This window comes from Nanorana parkeri, unplaced genomic scaffold, assembly GCF_000935625.1.
Source record: "Nanorana parkeri isolate BGI_ZX_2015 unplaced genomic scaffold, ASM93562v1 scaffold529, whole genome shotgun sequence".
Classification (NCBI taxonomy): Eukaryota; Metazoa; Chordata; class Amphibia; order Anura; family Dicroglossidae; genus Nanorana; species Nanorana parkeri.
In genome coordinates, this window is record NW_017306797.1 from 164,210 (window position 1) to 187,975 (window position 23,766).

The window sequence follows — 23,766 nt, forward strand, 5'->3', positions numbered from 1 at the left end:
GAGATTTCATCCCAGAATCGGAACCCTTCACCACAACCCACTGAAGCAACACATTACACCATGGTGGAGTTCGCACTGAAATATTTTCGGGAAGCACAGACCATGTGAGTAAAATCCCAAATAATCGATCTTCAAACCGTATAAGGTGCTAAATGGTTATGATGATTGGAGTTGATATCTTTATTTATCAACATATTCAAAAACATGATTGGTAGCCCATGATACAAATACCATTATTTGTATCAGGGGCTATCAATTACCTTTTGTATCACTTGCCCCTCCTACTAGATTGTAAGCTCTCACGAGCAGGGCACTCCTAACCCTATTGTACTGAAACTGTATTGTAATGTAAATTGTATTGTAACTGTACTGTCTCCTCTATTTTGTAAAGCGCTGTGCAAATTGTTGGTGCTATATAAATCCTGTATAATAATAATACCATACGCACTAATATACTGCAAATGTTATGTATCTAATCACTGTATTAGTTCCACTGACTCAGCGCTAGTGACCGCATGAATTCTTCTCAATACAAAGAAGTATCCTTTCCGACTCCAAAGGCAGCTCCTCAAATGAATTGGGGGATCACTCAGTACATGTAATAGAAACACAAAGCACAGAGCGCCATACTCACCTGAAGGACTGTTTATTAGACACTATATATAAAAAACAAATGGGTACTCACAAAAGCACAGTGAAAACTGTTAAACCGCATATACAGCTGCCAAGGAAGTTGGTGTTATTTCGATCATCGCCCGGGCCCTAGTGATTTAGCACTGCTTCCATCCTCTGGTATTTCCTCCCTGGTGACGGCCACGAGTGCTCAGTAATGGATATAGATATTTTAAAGCTATGCATCACTATAGAGCAGTGGTTCTCAACCTGTGTAACCTCAGTACCCACATTTGTCCTTGGTCATTAAGTCACGACCCATGAACCACCGCATTGGAACACAAGGCATTAGGGTACAGTGCGTTCCGGTGTGGGCGTACAAACTGTGGGTGGCGGGTACGTTTGGGGTACCATTCAAATGAATTGCAATGCAGAATGTGATGACACTCTGGTCCAGGCACCTCTACAGCAAATGTGAGGGAGCTGTAAGCAATGCATGTATGGATGGAGCTCCCTCGAGGCTGTACCCCCAGCCCATCTCAAACTGACACTCGGCGCCAGGCAGCATATTTTGAATGCTGCTTGGCTAGAGAACCGAATGCTGCACTAGGGGGAGGCAGAGGAGCATCTCACCTAGAAAAATGGAAGCCATGCAGTGACCCACTGAACAAGGGGTTGCAACCCACTTTTGGGTCACAACCCACCAGTTGAGAACCAAGGCTATAGAGCAATATTTAATGGATGTATATATGTGAGTACCCATTTGTTTTATTTTATAAATAGTGTTTAATAAACAGTCCTTCACATGAGTATGGTGCTCTTTGCTTTGTGTTTCTAATCTCTGTATCACACATATCTCTGTATTATGGACAGGGTATAGTACGACTGCTCATAAACGGGCAGATATCTCCCTGAAAACAATGGTCTATCCTGATCATCCTGATGCTGACAGTAGTACATGGGCGAGCTTCATTGTTGTCCTTAGAAGAGTGAAGGAATGGCCCCGGTCTAAGGGGTATTTTTGGGGTGGATTTCTTTCTTCACAATAACAAGTGCCTCCAACTGCCTTAAAGTGAACCTGTGGCCAGGCTATTGACATTCAAGTATTTAAATATTGTTAGTAAATCATTTTTAAATAGTCCTACACTGATCTCTGTAGCTGCAGACATGGTGAAGCAATTAATTATCCATTCAAGTGCCTTAACGATTAACAAAAATGTAGCTTGTTTGTGTATCACTCGGCTGTAGATTCTCAAATCATCTTTGAATTCATGCTGATACTGTCCTTCCTTCTGGAGGGTGACTACTTTTGTTCCTCATGGTCCCTGTGTGTGTTGTAAAATAGCCACCGCTCCAAGCTTGCTCCCATGATGGACTACAATCTCAATGCAAATTAGTAAACTAAAGTGAGATTGTAGTCCATCACAGGAGTGAGCTTGGAGTGGTGGCTACTTTACTACACACACAGGGACCATGGGAAACAAAAGTAGCCACCCTCCAGAAGGAAGGACAATGTCAGCACCAATTGATTTGAGGATCTACAGCCAAGTGATACACAAATAAGATACATTTGTGTTAATAGTTGGGGTGCTTGAATGTTTTTTTAAGATTTAACTCCTGAGTTTAGTGCAGTGCAGAGGTAGCCCCATTGCAAGAGTTAAGAAAATGCAGTGCAGAGGTAGCCCCATTGCAAGAGTTAAGAAAATGTTCCCCGGAGTTCTCCTTTAAAGACTTACAGGGTTATTCACAAAAGGGTGAAGAGTTTGGAGAAGTGAACAATCTAGGACAAAATAGCTGAACTGGCAAGTGAGCTGAAGTGGAGAATTTTTCCGAATCAGTTATGTTGTCCTAGATTGTTCACTTCTCCTGAGTTCTCCAAACTCTTCACCCTTTTGTGAATAACCCTGTTAGAAGCATTGTATAGTTATGAGAAAAAGTTCAATCTGTCCCTCAGTTTGTCCCTCATTCAAGTAATTCTCTCTACTAAGAGAGGGGAGCATAAAATGAGCTGTGGAAACAAATGACTTGTGTAGCGCTCACCCCCGAAGGAGCCGCTGAATGATCGGGTCTTCCTTTAGCCTGTCTAGGGATTTCTAAAACACATGGCTGCCCAAATAGTACTTATCATCTCCAGGGGCCACCGACAAAGTGAAGTCCAGACAATAGATCCAAGCTGATTCTCTTTTATTGCTGAACTCCAGGCGGAGAGGAAGAGGGTCAGGTACATACAGGATGAGGCAGACTCCTTTTACTAGAAATAGAGCATAGTAACTGCTGCCATCACAGACTAGGACCTTTAAGCCATACCAGCAATCTGTGTATAGAACATCTGGCAAGCAGCACTTTAGGAGTCCTCATCTATGTCCAGCTGCAGCATGAGTGGCTGGCCGCTGAGCCTCCGGGGTCAGGCCTCAGTGTCAATTCCAGGCTAGTCCCCAGGCTTTGGCCTAGTCAGTTCAGTCTCTTCAGCAGCAACCTGCAAACATGAGTGCCCTGGGGGAGGGAAGAGACTGTTGCATTTATATCTTCTCCCAACATGCATCACTGCTCCTGGTACAGGAGTATTTGCATATTTTTAACAAGCAGTAAATAAGCTGCAACCACAGTGGAGCAATTCATCCTTAGACTGCACAACAAAAGCACAAGGTACTTCCAGTGATTGGCCGGGAGACATAACTGCCCAAAGCAATCCTTATTGGCTGGTCTGCTCTGTGTGGTACAATCCACCCAGCAACAGGCAGACACAGCATCACAGATTACTCTGCAAGCAAGAACTAAAATGGACATAGAATACAAATATATTTTATAGCACTCATGTTAGCAGGGTGCAACACTTGAAACAACTTTAGTGCTTTTGTTGTGCAGTCTAAGGATAATTTGCTCCACTGTGGTTGCAGCTTATTTACTGCCTGTTAAAAATATGCAAATACTTAAACATATTAATGCTGGACTCATATTTAAACACGATCACCCTTTTGTAGTTCAGAGACAGCCCAGTAATCACAAATGATGTTTGAATTCAGAAGCATTGTCTGAGTTTATCAAGCTGTCTTTGGCCAGCCTAACAGAGCAGACCGAAGGTTGACATCTAGGAAACGTTCCACTTCTGTCAACACTTTAGTATATTTAATAATCCTGTTGTCCCATAGGCTCGGGTGGAAAGGAATGGCTGCTGAAGGGAGGAAAGCAATTGAGCTGGTGCAGCACACAAAGGTAGGATGATTTGAACGAACAATACCATAAAAACAAAAACATTTTCTCTACATAGTCCCATCACAACACTTCAGTCTACCACATGTATCTACCAATGCACCATTTTTCCAACTGTATCATACTGCACATACCATCTTAATCTTCACACAGTTAACTCCAGCACGTCCTTTAACACTACCCTGAACTCACCATAGTTCTTGGGCCCCTTTCACACGGGCTTTCCTATCAGGTCCACCAAGCAGTATTTCAAGTGCACCTGATCGGAGGCCCAATGTTAGTCTATGGGCAGACGTATGTAAACAGACTGATGTTTGTTTACATCCAGTTACCCTCGGCTTCAGCCAGGTCTGGAAAAACAAACCGATCAGAGATCCGTTCCGCCAGACCTGATCATGCTGGATTGGGGGTAAGCGGATGTAAACAGATGCACATAAATTTAGATCTGTCTGTCCGTAGACTAACATAAGTCTGGTAATGTCAGTTTACCAGACTGCACGGAAACGCATGTCACAGCAGTGACATCTGTTCCAATCAGGAGGGAATCAATGCACGGATTTCTTCCTGATCGGACCGTGTGAAAGGAGCTTTACACTCCCTTTGCAACTTTACTCCTAAGTCAGTCTCCCATCCATACTCTTACACAGCCAGTCCCCTAAACATCACCATAGAGCCACCCCTCTGAATAGAGTTATTGTGCTCACAATCATTCTTGCGCACTGCACTCCTCAAGGTCACTCAGGTGAACCAATATCTGTTGGTCTTGGTCTTCTCTTCCCATTTATGATATCATTGTATAATTTCAGGTACCAATTCAGGAGTCTTTGATATTATACTCCGACAAATTGCTGAATGAGTCTGCAACAAGCAACTTTATGGGTATGTATTGTCATTTTAGTTAGGAAAAACTGTGACAAGGAGTTGTCTATTGGTGATGAAGATGATAAACCTAACACTGCCTCAAGAAAAATTACCAGCTCAACACATAGCTGAGATAAACATATGTAGACGATTTTACCCGCAAAGGATTTGTAATTCTGTTCACCCAGTCTTGTGATCCAGAATTCCTCTGACAGACAACATCTCTAGGTCTTGGCCCTCCCTGTACACTATGCTGTAGTTAGGTCCTAAACCAGGCTGTATTATCTTGCCCAGCTTGCTAACTGGACAGTGGAAGCAGCAGCTCTGGGTGCTGCAGTGGAGAGCATTACTGGGCTCTAATATGAAGACTCGGGTACATTTTCTTGTTAATTGTAAAAAAAACAAAAAAAAAAAACCTTAATGTACATCTAAAGCTATCTTTTTTTTTCATTTTGGATAGAGTATTCAAGCTTGGCTTCTCCATTTCTACATAAATGGCCTATTTCACACCTCTTTTGACTGTCTTCAAAAGAGTGTCCTTTTTCCTTTAGATGTAGGTATACTGCTGAATCCCGACCAGAGGGTTTCGCTCTTCTATGCTTCAAGAAAAATTCAGCAAGTCCAGTTGCCTTGACTTATTTATTTTTTTACATACATTGGGGGGGAGTTCATAAAAACTGGAGCAGATAGAATCTCTAGCAGTTGCCCATGGCAACCAATCAGCTTCTATGTTTCATTTTCAAAGCATAGCTGAACAAACGGAAAAGAGAAGCTGATTGGTTGCCATGGAAACTGCTCCAGATTCTGTCTGCTCCAGTTTTTATGAATTCACCCCATAGATAATAAGTCGGTAATACATAAACAAGAACACAGACAGCAATAAAAACCTTAGAGGGATTCTAACGCCCTACCACTCTTTCTCAAAGTAAAAAAAAAGTGTTTCATTTAGATTAACTTTAAAGCCCAATTGAAGTCTCACACATTTTACCTTTTTATAGTTCTGTACCCCGCATGTTGTGATTTGTAACAAACTTTTGCTTGGAAATAACACACTCTTTTTCTGTCATTGACAATGCTGCTTCCTGCGCTACCACTCCAGTGCTCTATGCTGGCAGCGAAGTAACTTTAACTCTTATCACAACTTTACACACACTCGCTTGTTTTGCAGAGGAGGGGATAGTGTGTGTCTGACCAGGTCTGTTAATGAATATTGATTACTGAGAGAACTGATTCAAAGAACACATTCACACTGGGATGCATGTTATAACGTATGTCATGGCCCGCGTTATAGCATGCATTATCACAACACAATGTGGATGTGTGGTCAGGGCCGGATTTACTCTCTCTCCTGCCCCAAGGCCAGGTTCCTCAATGCGCCCCCTACCCCCCATGGAGAATGGCAGACCTGCAGGCTGCATACAAGTGATTTCGGCGACATCGCCGGGATCGCTTATACAAAACAAGCAGCGGTTTCCCCTCTGTACATTTAGCTCTGCTTGCCCAAAGCAGGGCTAAATATAGAAAACAACTACCCGCCCGGAACTACATGCCCTGGGCGATAAGAATTCCACACCCCTGCTGCCCTTCTACTCCCTGCTGCCCTAAGGCCGGGCCTTGGTTGGCCTTGTGGGAAATCCGGCCCTGTGTGCAGTTGCAATCCACCATACATCCAGTGTGTGCACAGGTCTCTGTGCATTGCACTTTACAAATGGTGCAGGGCCTATTCTTTTGAATATTGAAGTGAATAGACAGCCCATTCATTTTTAATGGGCTTCCTAATGCAACGTGCCTCAATGCACAAAAAACATCTCCATTTCAGCACACTGGCGTTCAGGTGAGAACTCATGTGCCTATTGAACTGCACAGTCATTTGTAGAGACACTACACATCTGCTATGACACAAAAATGGAAGTAAGATTGAGAATAGAAATTGTTATGCAATTAGACATCATACGATCTATTTCTGTGACTGCAACTGGGCTTTAAAGATGTAAATGAATACAAAACTGGGTCGCTTTTCTATTCGCCTTGAGTTCAGCTTTATTTGTGCATGCTTTTCTTCCCAGCTCTGATGAGGTTTATGGGTGACCAGCAGTACCGGGAGCAGGATGATGTTAAATGTGTCTATGAGATCATGTTGGTAAGTATGGCATATAATAACTGCTATATGGGAGAGAAATATGTATATAATGTTATTAATAAGTCTTTTTCTGTAGCTGTGCAGAGAAAAAACAATGTTGAGAGATGAGGTCTTCTGCCAAGTGCTAAAACAGATCACAGAAAATCCCAAACAGTGAGTATCCACAGAAGTCCTATAAGTCATTATCTGCCTTATTAAGGGAATCTTATTCCTTGATATTTAAAAGTAGGTAAGTAAGTAACATTTTTAAGGAGCATTTGACAGTTACATTGAGGCTAATCTATTATTGGCAAAATTGTCATTTCAATTTTTTTTCAGTTCATAAATGTGCAAAACATTAAAGCTCAATTCATGGCAAATGCAAATGCCCCATGCCACTCCCACCCATTAACAAACTGTTTTTAAAAAAAAAATCTTTTTTTTAGCCTACCTAACTCTGCCAAGGTCCCTTGCCAGCACCTCTTTCGCTAGTTAGGTAGTCCAGGGCTGCAGTCTTATTACCTAACGCTGACTGGTCCCCTTGTTGTGATGTCATTAGGCTGCTGCAAATATATAAAATAAAATCATAGGTGTCACTGACTTACTCCTAGAGACAATTTCCAGCATATCACTGCTGAGGAAATAATTTATTTAGCACCTAAATATTTTCTTGGGGGCCAAAAAAAGCATCAGATAATGCCATCTAAAAAAAACTCCTGTCCTAGAGGGTACTGTGCATACAGGCCTCAGAAGCACAGGTCCCTAGAAAGCTCTGTAAATGGCTGGCAGCCCAAAAAAGTTGTTGCACAAAGTAATGGGCAGAGCAGCCGGGATGTGAGCTCCTATCGCAAAACAGTGCATTGATTTCCAGATCCCCTAATTCCACACACACAGGGCCGCATTCCCGGCAAGGCCACCGAGGCCCGGCCTCGGGGAGGCACTGAGCAGAGGGGCGGCACAGGTTTGAATCACCAGTCACCGGGAACATAGAGTTCCGGGCGCCCTGGCGGTAATTTGCTTTCTACATTTAGCAGAGCTAAATGTAGAATAGGAGAAATTACTTGTTTCTTTTACAAGTGTTCACGGCGATGTCATAAAAAAAATAAGTTAAAAAATGATAAAAAAGTAAAAGATGACAAGATAAATAAAAAATGTAAAAAAATTAAAAAGTGATAAAAAAGTTAAAAAAAGGAGAGAAACAAAAAAAACCATAAAAAATTAAAACCAACCCTGCAGCCCCCGCATTCCCCGCTCATCCTCCCCAGTATAGGCCTCGGTAGAACTGTTCCAAGCTCAGGGCTCCATGATACAGCCAGGAGATGATTACTCCTGTCCTACCACCCTCTGCACTGTGTGAGGCTGAGGAAGCTGATCGCAGCGAGGAGATGTGCGGCTGGCGCTGTAAGCAAGCGGCGCGAGGTCCCCAGAAGTATATGTAAAAGATGAGGTCCCAGCAAGCAAATGTATTTAAAAATTGAAAAAGCCGTATCGGCTTTTAGTATCGGGGCACTTTCACAAGTACGAGTACATGTGAAAATGCACAGTATCGGTGTTGATGCCGGTACTGGTGCATCCCTACTTAGTAGAAATACTTTATACTTTCCCTTTACATCTTACATACAATTACATTTCCACATACTGTTTTTTCCTGCCTGCCACTGACCTAAAACTTTCTATCACCTAGTCATTATTTATTTCCCTTTTTTCATGTATATTATAATGTGCCTTTACATCTTATTGCATATCCTATTCATTGTATACATTTGTATTGTGTGTACACTGCTGCCTTTTTCATCCTGTTGTCTTTAATATGACAGGGAGAGCTGCAACCGCGGCTGGATTATGCTGAGTCTGCTGACTGGATATTTCCTGCCTTCCCCCACCTTACTGCCATGTGTTACCAAGTACCTACAGGACACTGTTGGTGACTATCAAGGTATTTCAGTCACTGACTCTAATGTCTAACAAATTGTAAAACCATATGTGTAATACAGCTTCCAATTATATCTGCTTTATCCAAAGATTCCTGTAGAGTTTTATTTTTTGTCGCTGTTGGCAACACTGTCAGTCTGATAAAACAATTCCATACATACAGTGTAATATTCAAAAAAGGGTCGAGATGCATACCAGGAAAGAGCAGACCAGTTAGCCTAACATCGATAGAATGCAAATTATTCGGATGGTTTAATTTAATCCAACCACGTTCAAAAAAGGAATCTCAACATCCGAATAAAACGAATGTCCTTCGAATTTTCATTATAATTTCTTTCGGATTCCTTGAAATTCATTACTATTGTTCGGAGATTTGGATATATCCGAATCTCTGAATAATGTAAATTCGTCCGAATCCAGGATCGTATAGAAACAAATTGCACATATCTAATCTTTACTGTAGAGACAAATCCATAATTCTACTACTCTATGGTACCACTCTACCACTCACTTCTCATCTTGAATATGCAGTTTAGTTTTGGGCACGGATACGCAGAAAGGATGTCCTTGAGCTTGAAAGAGTGCAAAGGGTAACAAAATGTATAAAGGGGGCTGCAGGACCTGGGCTATGAGTAAAGATTACTGAAATTGCTCTTATTCATTCTGGAGAAGAAGCATTGAATAATGTACAAATTGTTGAATGGTGACTCGGTAAGAAACGTTTTACTCAGAGGTCCCTAAAGAAGACAAGAGGCCACGACCTTAAAATGGAGAAAAAGAGGTATAATCTAAAACTGTGAAGGGGATTCTTTGCTGTTAGAGCAGTAACATTGTAGAACTCCCTTCCCCAAGCAATGGTATTAGCTGAGTGTATAGACACATTCATAAAACTTCTGGATGTCTTCTTCATGGAACACAATATACAGAGGTGTGGGAATTCTTAGTGAATCCTACACAATCAAACATATACACACATTATAACTTGAACTGGATGGACCTGTGTCTTTATACATAACTATGTAATGCATCCTGACACTAAGGGCCTGTGCTGGAGGGCTTTTGTTTATGTCAAAAATGCTTCCCTATACAAGTTTATGGGAATGAAAAAGCAGCTCGAGGTTGATCGATGCAGCTTAGAAGATCAAATGGAGATCAGAAGGAAGCCAACTGGAGGAAACAATGCACCTGTCAATGCTCTATGAATTATCTTCGCAATGTCTCCAACTGATTTGAAATGCAAGTGGATTGCACCTAAAAGCAAGCTGCATTTGCCCTCAAATGCAAATCCTAAGCCCATTGACACAGATGCTAAAGATTACCACATTGAAGTCTTCATGATGGCTCATTTTCAAGGTTGTTTGGCCAACACTCTATCATAAAGATCCTTATGTGGATGGTTGCCACTCCACAAGGCTCGCTATTTTAGAAGATTTTCTAGAATCAGCAGGCCACATCATTGTCATGTGACCTGCAATTTACTACCATCGCCAGGTAAAATTCAGTTTGATGTCAAATCTAGTAATCAAAAAACAACAACCAGTTCTGTGAAAAATAGTTTCTAATAGTCCTACACATGAATAAGAACGATAAAAAGACCTCTGTATGCCCCTGTCTATCTCAAGCAAGTCTAAATCAGGAGGAAACATTTAATCTCATGTACCAATCAGAGTGTTCTTTCCTTCTTAAAGTAAACCTGAAAGTACAATACAGGCATGTTCCTACTACCCAGACAATCCTTGGGACGAGCAAGTAGGAACATACAGGAGGACGGAGGGGTCAGCTCTTAGCACTACCTGGAAGTGTTGAAACTTCTTGGTTACAAAAGCCTGGCATAATCATTGAGATTACTCATCATGTGACCAGAAGTTCAGCATTCTTGTGTTAGACTTAAAACAACATTGTGGATGGGTGGTCCCAATAGATTAGATACAAAGGGTTTAGCCCTGTATGATTTGATTAGAGACAAAAACTACTGTTGGGAAATCTCACCACTGGACCCTCTAAGACCTGTAAGAATGTGGTGGTTATATAAGTCTCAGGTGGTGTGGACCTTTACATCCTTTAATGAATTATGAACATTTATGGATATACTATATATCTAATAATATCCCTAAAGAATCTATAATGCACTCTGACATAGTGTGACATGTGTGGTCATTTTTGTTTATCAATTTTTTTAATCGATGATACTATTTTTTTTACTCAGAAATCTCTCGGAACTGCCAAGAACACTTGCGTCATACTGTACTGTATCATGGCCGCCGACACCTCCCCCCGCGGAAGGAACTGGAAGCTCTGCTGGTAACTGGGAATAAATAGAAAGGATGCTGGGTGTAGTTTGAGTTAGAAGGTCAAGATAAAGTAAACCTAATGGTGCCAAGATATGCTCATTGATATTATTTTTCTTCCTTCAAAAGAGTGGACGGGTGTCTCGACGGGTTGTTATAGTATTGCCAGGCGGAGTTGAATATACCACCAAAATCAAGACCTTTACTGTGAGTATCAATTAAAACCAGAAAACTGTATGTGTGTATATGTATGTATGTGTATATATATATACTGTATATCTGTTGGTGTGGTATACCCATCTGGTTCATCTATTGGCAGATGATCTGTGGCTTCTTCCAGATTGGCAAGATCTGTTACTGTATCTTAGGGCTCTTAGTGCTATCTTCCACCCTGCTTCTTGGTTGCTGGCATTAGCGGCCTGGCTGTTGAAACCCAAGTGTTGAAAAACACTTGTAGTTGTAGTTGTGAATCCTTGGGGTTTTCCCCATGTGTTTTTACCATATTGTGCATTTTGGCTTTCCCTCCTAAGTACCATAAGGGGTCAGATATCTACTTTGTCAGTCCTTTTTCAACATCCTTTTGCTTCTAATTCCTTGATTCATACTTTTTTTCAGGGAGTTCCACATGTGGCTCCTCCTGTTAGGTCTCCTCTTCCTCTTTAGGATTTGAACTTGGTTTTATCTGTTTTATGAAAACCTCCTTTTGAATTCTTTGTATTTTGCTATTCAAAATGTTTGCCTTTATTGTGTCCATCACCTCGGCTAGAAGGGTTTTCAAATTGTCTGCTTTGTTTTGTGAAGAAGCCTATTTGGTTTTTCATAAGAACAAGGTTGTTTTAAGACTACAGGTTTCCTTTTTACTAGGGATGCACTGATACCGATACTAGTATTTGGGTGAGTACTCGTACTTCCGGAACTTCCTGTCAGAGGGAGATTTCCTCTGACCTGCAGTGCCTCGAAGGAACATGGAGCCGGCTTCCTGGCCAATCAGGAAACCAGGGGGCAGGTAATAACTCGCCGCCCGGTATCCTGATTGGCCAGGAAGCCGACTTCATGCTGATTGGCTGGGAATCCTGCCAAACAGCATGGAGGCGGCTTCCTGGCCAATCGGGAAGCCGGGCGGCGGGTAATGACCCGCCTCTCTGCTTCCTGATTGGCCAGGAAAAACCGTCTTCATCCTGAGACAGCAGCATGGAGGGGAGGGGAGGGGAGGGAGGTTGGGGGATGGACCTTCACTGTCTGTGTTATTCCTTATGTATATGTCCCAAGACAGCAGCATGTATGAGAGGCAGGGATGGGGGGCAGAGCTGCAAGAATAGCTATACAAGTGTTGGTAGAACTGACATGACATGAATAATCTTTGATAGAAGATGCCCTGATTTGCTGCACCTGCACTGGTATTCATGAATGCGCAGCAGCTCCTACAAGCCTCTGTCACTCAATGGGAGGAGAGAAGAGTAGGGAGGATCCCGGCAATATTATCAGGATTGATCGGGATTACAAAATGTACTCCTGTATAATTAGGAAACTAAAAATGCAAAAAAAAGGTATACCCCATAGTTCTCTTTTAAAGGCATGTCCAAAACATGTAATTGGAAGTATTGGTGTTTATCCCATGTCACCCTCAACCGTGGATTAAAAAGTGGGCTCTCTTTCCACTGTATGGTATTTAAAAAAATATTTATTGCATGTCTCTTATGGCGGTGTCCAGCTCCTATTGCTCATTTTTACACTCCCTTGCCTATTGGCCTTGAAATTGGCCAGAACTCATTTTCAAGATTCCCTCCCGATAGACTTCAATGGCGTTCAGTTTTAAGTTCGCATATATCTGACTCCATGCTGGGTTAGAGGACCCCACATGATATGAACCCAGACACATTCGATCATCCCTACTAGGCGTCTCTGCCACACAGAACCCCCATTACCCAACTCTCTCATCACACAACACCCCATCCCCCCCACCTACTAAACACCCTGGATTACTACCTTTAGATTTGCATTCCCAGGCTCTCTGACCATGTTGTTGCTCCAACCACTTCATCCTTCCTCTAGTGACATTCCTTCCCTACTGCATTATAGTGACTGTGTTGTCTTCAACTGCTTGGAGAACCAGGAAAGGACCCCCAAAATCGGGAGTCCCCTGAATTTCCAGGGTGAGTGGGGGGAGAGCCAAGTGATGAGACTTTACTTAAACAACTGATTGTAAGGCTATTTTACTGTAATTTGATTCTGTTTGAACACAATCAGTTTCCATAGAATTACCTGTGTTAGCCTGGTTTGCACAGATAACAAAATGGTCATATGAATTAAGCATTTCCCTGTCCATCCACTAGGTGGCAGGTGATCTGGTCCCTGAGATCTGTGAGCAGTTGATGGTTACCGATTCAAGTGAGGTTGAAGAATTTGCCATATCTGCCAACAAGAACAAAGGTGACTATTGAGTACTTATGTCTGTGAATGTTCCCATTCATCCATGTCATGGCATATTTGTAAAATAAATCAAGGCAACTGGACTTGCTGTGTTTTTCTTGATGAAGTTTTGCTAGGTATCTGACTAGCTTTCTCAATTCAAAATTGAGAAAGCTAGTTGGATGACCAGCGAAACATCCAAGAAAAATACAGCAAATCCACTTGCCTTGTTTTGTTTTTTACACTTAGTACTTCTAGGTACATGTATTGATCTGCTTGTCTAATTCTGTCAGTTAGTGGAAGGAAAATAGAAGTAAATGTGATCATTTCTACTTCTGATAGGTGAGATGGTGCGGCCTCTGAGTACTGGAGATTATATTCATGACTTCATGCTCCAGGACAATTCCGTGATCTTGGAGTTCAAAAGGGTCACATGGAAAGCGACACTAAGGGGACGCAGCGAACTCTTTGTTCAAGTGCACTTTAGCCAGGTACCACAAAGTTTGTGTTTTTCTGTTTGTATTGAAAATTCTATAGTTATTTACAACTGTATGACATTCAGGATATAATTGTAAACAAGAAAAAAGTAATGTTACAATCACAGTGTACACTGAACATTTGCGTTGTAGACAGATTATTTATCAACATCAGTACAAACAATGCAGCGAATACCCTCATTTAGCCAGTAAACAGCTTGCTGCTTTCAGTTATCAGAGGTGAGTGATCCTTGAAATTGCATTTGCAGCCATTAAAACACCTAAAGTGTATGTCAGGCCATCTTTATCTAGCTGTGGACCGAGGGGAAAGGCTTAACCTAACCACTGTCAGGTTTGTAATGCTGTCTGTGTCTTTACTGAGAAAATCATACCAATGTCACCGGGAATAAATGTGAGGGGAAATCTTCCAGTGGGGACACTTGTGGTAACAACGAAGTAGTAGGATTTACTTCACTTTAGATTTTCTTTTATTTCCTGATGTGTCTACAGGACAGAGATTTAAGGAAATGTTCTCAATAGGACACTGACCGAAAATAAAACTGAAAGAAGTTCCAACCTTTTTCTTACCCTTTGTAAAACTAGAATAAATAGTATTGTTCCAGATATACTTAAACCACTTGAGAACCTTAATCATAGGAATGACATCCTAAAAAACTCCCTAAAATCTCCTATATTCTGCTCCTCTTCTCATGTTGCTGCCTACTGGAAGTTAGGAATTACTATGTACTACGCAGCAAGAGCAGCTGTCAAAATTCATCTTCTGATGTGTAAAATGACACTTGCAAGCAGTGTGAGTTGCGGTCCTTTTGAGTGTGCAAGGAATTGCTTAGCCCTGGTAAAGATGGATTGTTGAGCGCTCGCAAAACATTGGCTATCTCTTGTCACAATAATTGTGAAATCAATAAAGTAATGTTCTGGACTCTTGGTACTCCCTAGTGCTTGACTGGTAGCACAGTTCCGTGTCCTGGTATGACAACACTCACTTTGTGTACTGTATCTATGGAGAAGCCGCACTGTCATCCTCCTGGTCTGGACTACAGAATACCTTCTCCTTCTAATCTCTAAAACGTGGGGTTGCTCTGTAGCTGAAGCGGAAGGGCTAATAACGTTGTTTAGAATTTCCGTGCAGCACAGGCATGATGTTACAAACTCACTAGATTTCTGGCAGGCTCAACAGGTATTGTTTGCATTCATCGAACAAATGTAATGCTTTCAACAGAATATTTATTAGAATAAAAGGGAGCAAATAAGAGACGCTTACCGTTACGTTTACACACACGTTAATCCTTACCTGTTTGTAAACACTTCTAATAATGCATTTTATCATGAGCATTCTCTTCTCTTGGCCTCACTGGGTATAGCGTATACAGCAACTATAATACCATGAATATCATTTTAGTTTAATTTCCATCACTACAAATTGAAAGATGATTGATAACTTTTACAAATAAGTGATGACGGTGATCGTAATAACAGAACACAACAAGGGCCCTCGCTCACTGTTGCTGTTTTGTAATGTTCCTATGAAAACAAAGCTGTACAGTATAAAACGAACAGGTCCAGAAATAGGCAACCATGATAGGCTAGTGACTTTATCCCAGGGGATCCCTGTGACCGTTTCCCATCTTGAGAAAAAAAATGAATGTAAGTAAGTCTGTAGGAGTGTATGTGACCTCCTGATAATCTGTGCATAGTGATCATACTTTCCTGTGGAACACTAGAGGCCAGTGGTTGGTTAGTGCAGTCAGTGAATGAAAAAAGATTCGAAGCATGTCACTACACCCAATTATTATAGGTTGAAACCTGTGTTCCTCCTCTAGGTGCGACAGCAATACATGCAAGGAAACGCTTTGTTACTGAGCCCCCAAGATAAACTGGAGATGTTCGTAGGAACAGCGTCTGCCATTCTTCATAAAGTGAAGGGGATGATGACTGCTCCAGATAAGTGAGTAAAATCCAAATCAATATGTCCGTATAGACTGCACTATGTGTTCATTGTAGACATGTGCGCCAGCAAAAAATTTGGTTCGTTTAGTTTTAAATTTTTTTGTTATTTAGTTTTTTGGAATTTGGGTCTGAAAGTCAATTCGTTTCGGGATTCTGATTGGAACGAATCCAAAACTTTCGTTCACCTCAGATGCGTTAAACAATATTTACAAACGAAAATTCGTTGCAGCAAAGTGATATTAGAAAAAAAAATTCATACCAGACCCTTTAGGTTTAGAAGGAATTTTAGGGGGGACCCCAATGCCAAAAAAAAAAAAAAAGCATGGAATCCTCCCTAAAATCCCTTACCAGACCCTTGATCCGAGCAGCAGCATGGCAGGGCAGGAAGGGGGGAGGAAAGAGTGTGCGCCCCTCCCTCCCCCCCTGCACTATACCAGGCCACATGCCCTCAATATGGGAGGCCTGGGGGGCTCACCCATTTTATAAAGAGGGCACCCAGATTCTGGCTCCCCCCCCCTCATGAATAAGGTGTAGTTGTTACCCCTACTCATTCACCAAATAAACAGTACAATAGTAAATAAACACCAAAATCCAAATCCAATAATCCATATGTCAATCACGTCATCCATTGATGCAGATCCACATCAATCATGATAGATAATGGCCGCCGACTTGCATCACGGCACTTGTTCCGCCCCTTTGCTGACATTTGGGAGCAGAGTTGTTATTGTGACACCTCTGCATTCAAACTTGATCTGAATTGTTTGTAGGAACGTCTGTAGGACACATTGATAGTTGCAAGATTTTATGAACTCTAAGGCTGGGCACACACCTTACAACCATGGCAAGACTTTTGTCTTGCCATGAGTGTAAGGTACTTAAAAAAGCGTACGATCTGCCTATCTTTCATAGGCAGATCGTACTTGCGATGATCGCAAGCCACGCCCCCTGAGGGGCGGTCTTCCGATGACCGCAATTCCGAACGGGCAGTGTGCGCTTGCGCACACCGGCCCGCCCGGCATTTATCTTACGAACATGCTACAGACCCGCCGAACATCGTACGAGGCTCGGCGGGTTTGCAAATATGTTCGTAAGTTTAAAGTCGTGCGACCTTACAGTAGTAGAGGTCGCACGGCTTCCACACACCTTACCATAATCGTACGATCGCGGGATTTCCCGCGATTTATCGTACGATTATCGTAAGGTGTGTGGGGACCTTAAGGCCCCTATCACTCGGTCCGGATCAGGAGGGGATCCATGACGGATTCCCTCCTGATCAGAACGGATGTCACCTTTGTGTTTTAACATAAATGTTGCGAATGCATTTTGGGGAGCGTCCCATTTGTGTCTAATGGGTCCCCAAAGCATATCAATGAAGTAAACTGCACAGCTGACCCTGAACACAAGGATGTGAATGCGCACACACACTGCACACTGCAAAAAATAAGTCCGATACAGTTGGCCTATAGGAATTAAATTGCCTATTCAATGCACATTAATGTGCTCATAGGTATCATAGGGGCCCCTTACTGATTAACCCATATTGTTCCTGACTACTTTCAGTCTCTGTGCCGCCCCTTCAGCTTCTATCTATTGCTAAACGATGACATATCTGCAGCACCAGAGTAGTTAGCAGTGGTTGGCTATCTACAACTATCCTCAATGTAGAAACATTGAAAGCTGGATTCTGATTGCTGCGGTAAAGACATGTTTTCATTTGATAAATGAAGCTCGATGTTATTATGATACATCAGTAAACGTTTGTCTGAGGTGTTTCGTGTAGATGTGGAATAACACTTGTGTACACGTTCTCTTCTACAGACAGGAACTTCTGAGTTACATTCCTAGCTCTGTGCAGAATCGGCTGAACCTACAGGCTGTACAGCAATCCCTACTGCAGGAAATGAAGAATTTGGAAAACTTAAATGTCCAGCAGGCCAAGGTCCGCTTTTTAGGTAAGACTAAGGACAGATTTGTATGAATAGCATGCTGCCAGGGGATAGGCTTTTCCTGTGCCTGCTTTCTAAAGAACACAAACTGTAAGACTTTACACACCTTTTGGTTTTCATGCCCTTGGAATGTATTTAGCAGATTTAAACTGAGGGGTCAGCTGGTCTTTAGGGGTACAGGGATTTAAAATAGGAGAATTGCAGATTCTGGATTTCTACCAATGTTTTTTCCCCAGAGCATTATAAAAGTGTCAGCATGTATTTCAGATTACTAATGAACCATTCTGCTTGTTCTTTAGAAACCGTGTCTTCTCTCCCTCTGTTTGAGTACAACATATTTCTTATAAAAAGGATCAGTGAGCCTGATGTGATCTCTCCATGCTATGCAGCAGTGAATCACCAACAGCTTCAGATACTACAAAGCAACAGTCAGGTATGTGTCCATTGGTGCCTGCTTACAGATTGGTGTTTCCTGTACTAGGGGCCCCGACCCATCAAGCAACTGTGTTTATGGCACCTAAGCTGTGCTTTAAGTGGCTTTGTACATATTGTCTTTCTTTATTTTAAGACACATACCTAAAAAAGGAAACAAATGAACTAAAGCCAAAACCGGTCATGTTACGGTCTGTGTTATTATTAACCCTTGCAGTGGGGCTACCCACTTTATGGCCTCATTCACACTGCCGCGCGTATTGTACCATATGCAAATAAATGGCTCCATACGCATAGCCGCGTATGGAGCCGTATATATGCGTAGCGTATATATGCGCAAAAAGAGAATGGAAACAGAGATGCGTCCGGGCAGCGTATTTCTGCGTATTTACGCGCACATATGCGTGTTTACGCGCGTACAGCACATTCAAAATTCCATTATGAGTGATGAATTCTGGGATTGCATATAGTGCACACATATATGCTCATATATGGGCGCATAGATGCTCGTATATGCGCAATATACAATTTTGCTTGCGTTGTGTGTAAATGAGGCATATATGGTAACAAATGAGAAAAAAACCCAGTGGCAATTAAATACGACCAAAATAAAGCTTTCTGTCCCAAACTAAATATATAAAATTAATTTTGGTACGGCGTTGTATGACGGAATAAATGTCAATTAAATACTGGGACGCTGAATACTGAAAATGACGTGGACAGGAATGGGGTTTGACACCCCTGGTATTCATGTGTCCGAAGAACCAAATGGCAGATAAAGGTGGGGGGCGGATTTGCCTGTTTCTTCAGTTGCCTGCTTCTATTGATCGCTTTGACTTGTTTTTGCTAAGCTATACAAAGTGAGACAGACATAGAACCTCTGCCAGCTTTTTATTTGCAGTCTGTGTCCCCATTAAAGAGATTTCCCCTCACTTCCTGTTGGGACAGGAAGGGATGAGAACTTGATCAAGCAGGGAAAAAGACTTCAACCTAACACTTTTGTTTTATAAAAGGGGAAAGACTAGAACCTGTGGTCATTATTAATATCGGAGTCTTCTTGTCAATGTCACAGGAACAATAAGAGAAAGACACCAAAACGAAAAAATGACAGAAGTATTTACTGTTCTCTATCTTTTAATTGGAAAAGTTGGAAGCATTTGGGCTTCAGATTTTGATATGTGGAAGAAAATTCTGTTTGGATACATTCTTATGACATGTAGTGATTGCCAGGGCTGTAGTCAGCCTGGTTGGATTATAGTTGGCATTTATCTGGTTAATTCCAGGTGTCTGGCATTGACTGTACCTACCTGGGCGGAGTGTGACTCTGCTATATTGTGGGACAACCAATGAGAGGCACTGTAAGTGTATGTATAGTACAGCAGCCAATCACTGGGTTTCTCACAACCAGTGGCGCAATTTGGGATAGGGTACTGGAGGGATTTGCCATGTGCTCAGACTAGCTGGGACCAGCCATGCATTAGGGCTGGGTGCTGCCCAGCCACCCCAAGGCTAGTCCTGAGGCCTGGGGGTGGGCAGAGGCTGGAGTGTGGGAAGAGTTTCCTTAGGCCTCCATTATGGAGGAGGCCTGTGTTGTTTGCCAGAGGAGAACCAGGGAAGCTGATGTCTGCTGGAGGTGCCTGGAACATAGAGGACCTCTAGAGCATGGCTGGTGTCTCTCCTGCTGAGGATTCATGTTCATCCCTGCTAATCTGTTACTCCAAATACTATTTGCTGTACTACAAGTGGATCTACAGTGAGATGCTAAAAAGGTCTGGCCCTGGATGTCTGGGATCCCTATACCCTCTCTCCCCAGTGTGAAGAAGTTTAATAAAAGTTATTCAGCATTGTATTACTGGAGTGGACATCAGCTTTGTGAGCCCCACTAGAAGAGGGTGGTTAATGCTAATGGGGCAGGTGAAGAAAAAAAAAACCTTAGACAGACTAGTGATGACCCGGGTTATTTCAGCGGCTCCTTTGGGGGTGATCGCTACACGATTATCCCAAATAAACGACTTCTGCAGCTTGAGGCGAGTTTCTATTCTAGACTGCAGGAGTTGTCACTATATGAACACTGCCCTGGAATGTTCTGACATTTACATGCTATATCTGTGTTCTGATGATGTTCCCAGAAGGCGGAAAACAGGGAATCCTTTACTACTAGTTGGGAAATGTTTGGTGCAGTGTAAACTGACATGTACATTCTGCTGATATCTGAGCACAGGAGAAGATGGACATGCACTGATGGTCCCACAGCCCATGTTGTGCGTTGCATTCACTTACTACATGAAATATTGTTTCTGTATATTGCCCCTGTGTTATTTTATCTATAGTTCTCTTATTTCTAACCAACCATATGTATTAACTTTTCTGACTGCTTCTTGTATGTACAGAAACCGCATACCGTTGTTAGCTTACATGACGTGCAGAACATGCGTACTTTGCGTCCTTTGGATAGCAACACCCTGCCAGGGGTAGAGCTGCACTACGGCTCGGCAGCCAACCCGCGCACGCTATGGGTGGAGCTCCAGGAGGTAAGCACATGTGCAGCAGGTTGTAAAAAATATTGCATCACAGTCAATTTAATAAAAGAACGGCATTCTGGTTCAACTTTTGCTGCTACAAAGACACCAGCAGTGATAAATATAGAATCCGACCCTAGAGCTGGCCTTACACAGCCATACACGTATAAGCTGGAGAGGAGAAAACCTGCTCGCTTCCCCCATCCACACTAAACAGTGCGAATGGAGGAATCCACCCTGCCGGCTATTGTATTCTTACATGCTAGAATGACTGCTAGAATACCTAAACAGGGACTGCAGATGATTGGCGATTTTCAGTCTGACTCCTTCAATTTCTTAATCACAATTTGCCAAGCCCACATTACAATTCTAACAGCGTAGGACCGGCGTAATAAAAAATGCCATGAAACACGTGACTAGTCTAACAAAATTGTTGAAAATATATGTAGGGTAATACAACACTGTTTTATTATAAGAAGGCAGCAAGTGCTTTTATGAGGTGAGGCGTTACCTCTTATAATCTACCATAGAAGGAGGAATAGGCTGTATAATAAATCAGGAATGCACCGATACCATTTTTTTTTGTATCGAGTACAAGTACCTATATTTTTTTTTCGGTACTCGCCGATACCGTTACTGGAAGTCCCATTAAGGAAGCCAGGCAGCTTGTAAAGACTCGACACCTGGTTTCCCGATTAGCAGGGAAGCCGGCTCCATGCTCCCAGTCGCCAGGTGACGAGGGAGCATGAAGCCATCTTTCTGGCCAATCAGGAAGCCGGGGGCGGGTAAAGACTCGGTCTTGAGTCTTTCAAAGTTCCTACAGCTGCAAACACTTTATCACTCCATCCACCATTTAAGGTGTTTCTCTATGCAGACTGGAAGCACCCTGAAGGGTCCTAGGTCCCATCTGCCAGATTTGCCATATAAGGGATTAATGCTGTCAGGCTGAGTGCTGTAGTCCTCTGCTGGGTAGAGTGTCATTCACTATTTCCCACCATACCGCGTCAGCTTCTATCCGCTACTGCTTTGGTCATGGAGGATCTTATGTACCGAATTACAGCGTTATCTGCTGACTCTGATCACTGAGGCCACAAGCGCTGTCCTGTGTCCTGTCCAACAGGTTCTATATCTGATTTGCCCAGGGCCTTAGGTAGTTTCTGAGTAATCAGCCAGGGAGACTGATTCTGAGCCACTTCAGGGTTAGTTCACACCATATGCAGTGCGTTCCGGTCAGATTCTGGCCGGAACGCACTGCCTCACATTACGGCCGGCTCACTATTTTGCCGGACAGGAGGGGGCGTGGCGGCCCATTTAAGTGAATGGCACCGTAGCCACGCCATCCGTGATCCGTTTGTGACTAGAGGATAGTGAAGAGGGGCGGCTGATGCAACTAGAGCGTTGCACAGCTTGGATCACATCTCATCCTCTCTCCAGTGCCTAAAGCTGGGAGTTGTGTGCAGGGACAGCGTGCCGCAAGGTAAAATTGTTATACTTTGGAGCAGTTCTCTGTACATAACACTTATCTCTTTAATGGTAACATACACACCCTGTGCAGTGTATAAATGATCATTTACACGGAATGTGGCTTTAATAATTATTGTGTTATATGTGTCAATAATATAATTTGCCATAACAGTGCCATTTACGGCTTTCATTGCTACAAATAGCCAATGTTATCGCTCAGGGAACTGAATCTATTCATCAAAAAAGCCCTAATAGAAAACTTCTAGTTCAACCTACTAAGTTGTTTCTTTTCTTTTTCCTCCACAGGCTAAAGAGCTGTACCACACACTTGCCTTGATCATAGAGAACCAGGACACTGCTACATGCTAGAATGAAAAGCCTTCCGAGATCATAAATAGAAGTTATTTAATGTGTCATTTAATATGATCTGAACGGAATGTCTGCCTGAACCAAAGAGTTATGTCTATTAAATTACAACTGGGAATGTCCACGGTACCCCATGTTTACATTGGCTGGTTGGGCTAGGATCAGTTGGCTAATCAATTTCTGAAAATCATTATTTCTTTGATGTGAATGCAGTTCTAGCCTATTTTAAACCAAATGATTTTATGGACAGAAATATTGTGATTGTTGTAAATAGAGAAATGCTTGCTATCTAAAGAATATCTCCACCCAGGAACAAAATTCTATATATTTACAGCTTAGCAGTCCTTAGATGCGGTGGCTGCATTAGCTTTCTTTTTACAAGTACGGAAAAATACAGTATTCCAGTTAGAATGCCGGAGTTCTTGTGGCTTCCTGTCCAATGAAGTGATATATCAAACAATGTTATCCGTTTTCGCAGCTATCTTTTGTGATCTACAAAAGGACACCTTCCTATATAATGGATGGATTTGTAGTCCAAATCAGAGAGCAGCCTAGGATGGCAACACTGCTCATCCATAGATACAGTACAGTGAATTAATGTTGTCACCCTAGGACAGGAAACATGTTACTGGCAAGATAATCAGGTGAAAATAAAGGAAAAAAGCCTGAAAAAAAGAATGGATGCAGCCGCCTCATTTAAGGAGAAATGTAATATATAACATTTTTGTTTTGGGGTTTATATATGCTCTAAAATAAAAAGCTCATAATTTATTAACTTAATCAGAGATCGTTTAATCAGAAAACAGATAAAATCTAAACTATTATTGATTAATAATTCAGTTTTAACTGTAATAATATTCTTTCATTAAAGAGACAAGTCACCTATAACAGCCTCTGCTTGTTTGTACACCAGGACTGCTAACTGGTTGTTCTGTCATTGTCTCCCCTGCAATGTGCTTATTTACTCTTCAAAAACAATTCTTTTTATTTTAGGCTGCAACTATGTAAGGGTATGCCAACTCTCTCTTTTTCCCCCTGTTGGAGCAAATTGAACCATGCTTTATAGGGTTTTTTTTTACTTCCTCTGGATCAACAGGGGGTAGCTGTGAGCAAAGCATTCTGTTTAGGCTTTTCTTCTCTTTTTTTCCTCACTCATATCTC

At 42.2% G+C, this 23,766-nt stretch overlaps 1 protein-coding gene across 1 annotated transcript; it reads left to right on the forward strand.

Moving 5' to 3' along the window:
- Positions 1–4: 4 nt before the first annotated feature.
- LOC108791163 (unconventional myosin-XV-like) lies at positions 5–22,948 on the forward strand. The gene is made up of 15 exons (XM_018561559.1): positions 5–104; positions 3,762–3,825; positions 4,629–4,701; positions 6,750–6,823; positions 6,900–6,976; positions 8,620–8,738; positions 10,941–11,035; positions 11,152–11,229; positions 13,356–13,452; positions 13,774–13,922; positions 15,749–15,873; positions 17,697–17,830; positions 18,124–18,257; positions 20,647–20,787; positions 22,546–22,948. The coding sequence occupies exons 1-15, from the start codon at positions 61–63 to the stop codon at positions 22,606–22,608; spliced, it is 1,467 nt and encodes a 488-aa protein (XP_018417061.1). The 5' UTR covers positions 5–60; the 3' UTR covers positions 22,609–22,948.
- Positions 22,949–23,766: the final 818 nt, after the last annotated feature.

Bases quoted from the DNA above. Each gene is read 5' to 3' on its own strand.
- LOC108791163 (XM_018561559.1), top strand. From the start codon at position 61: ATGGTGGAGTTCGCACTGAAATATTTTCGGGAAGCACAGACCAT. The intron at 3,826-4,628 runs GTAGGATGATTT...GTATAATTTCAG, and splicing joins AGCTGGTGCAGCACACAAAG to GTACCAATTCAGGAGTCTTT. The intron at 6,824-6,899 runs GTAAGTATGGCA...CTTTTTCTGTAG, and splicing joins GTGTCTATGAGATCATGTTG to CTGTGCAGAGAAAAAACAAT.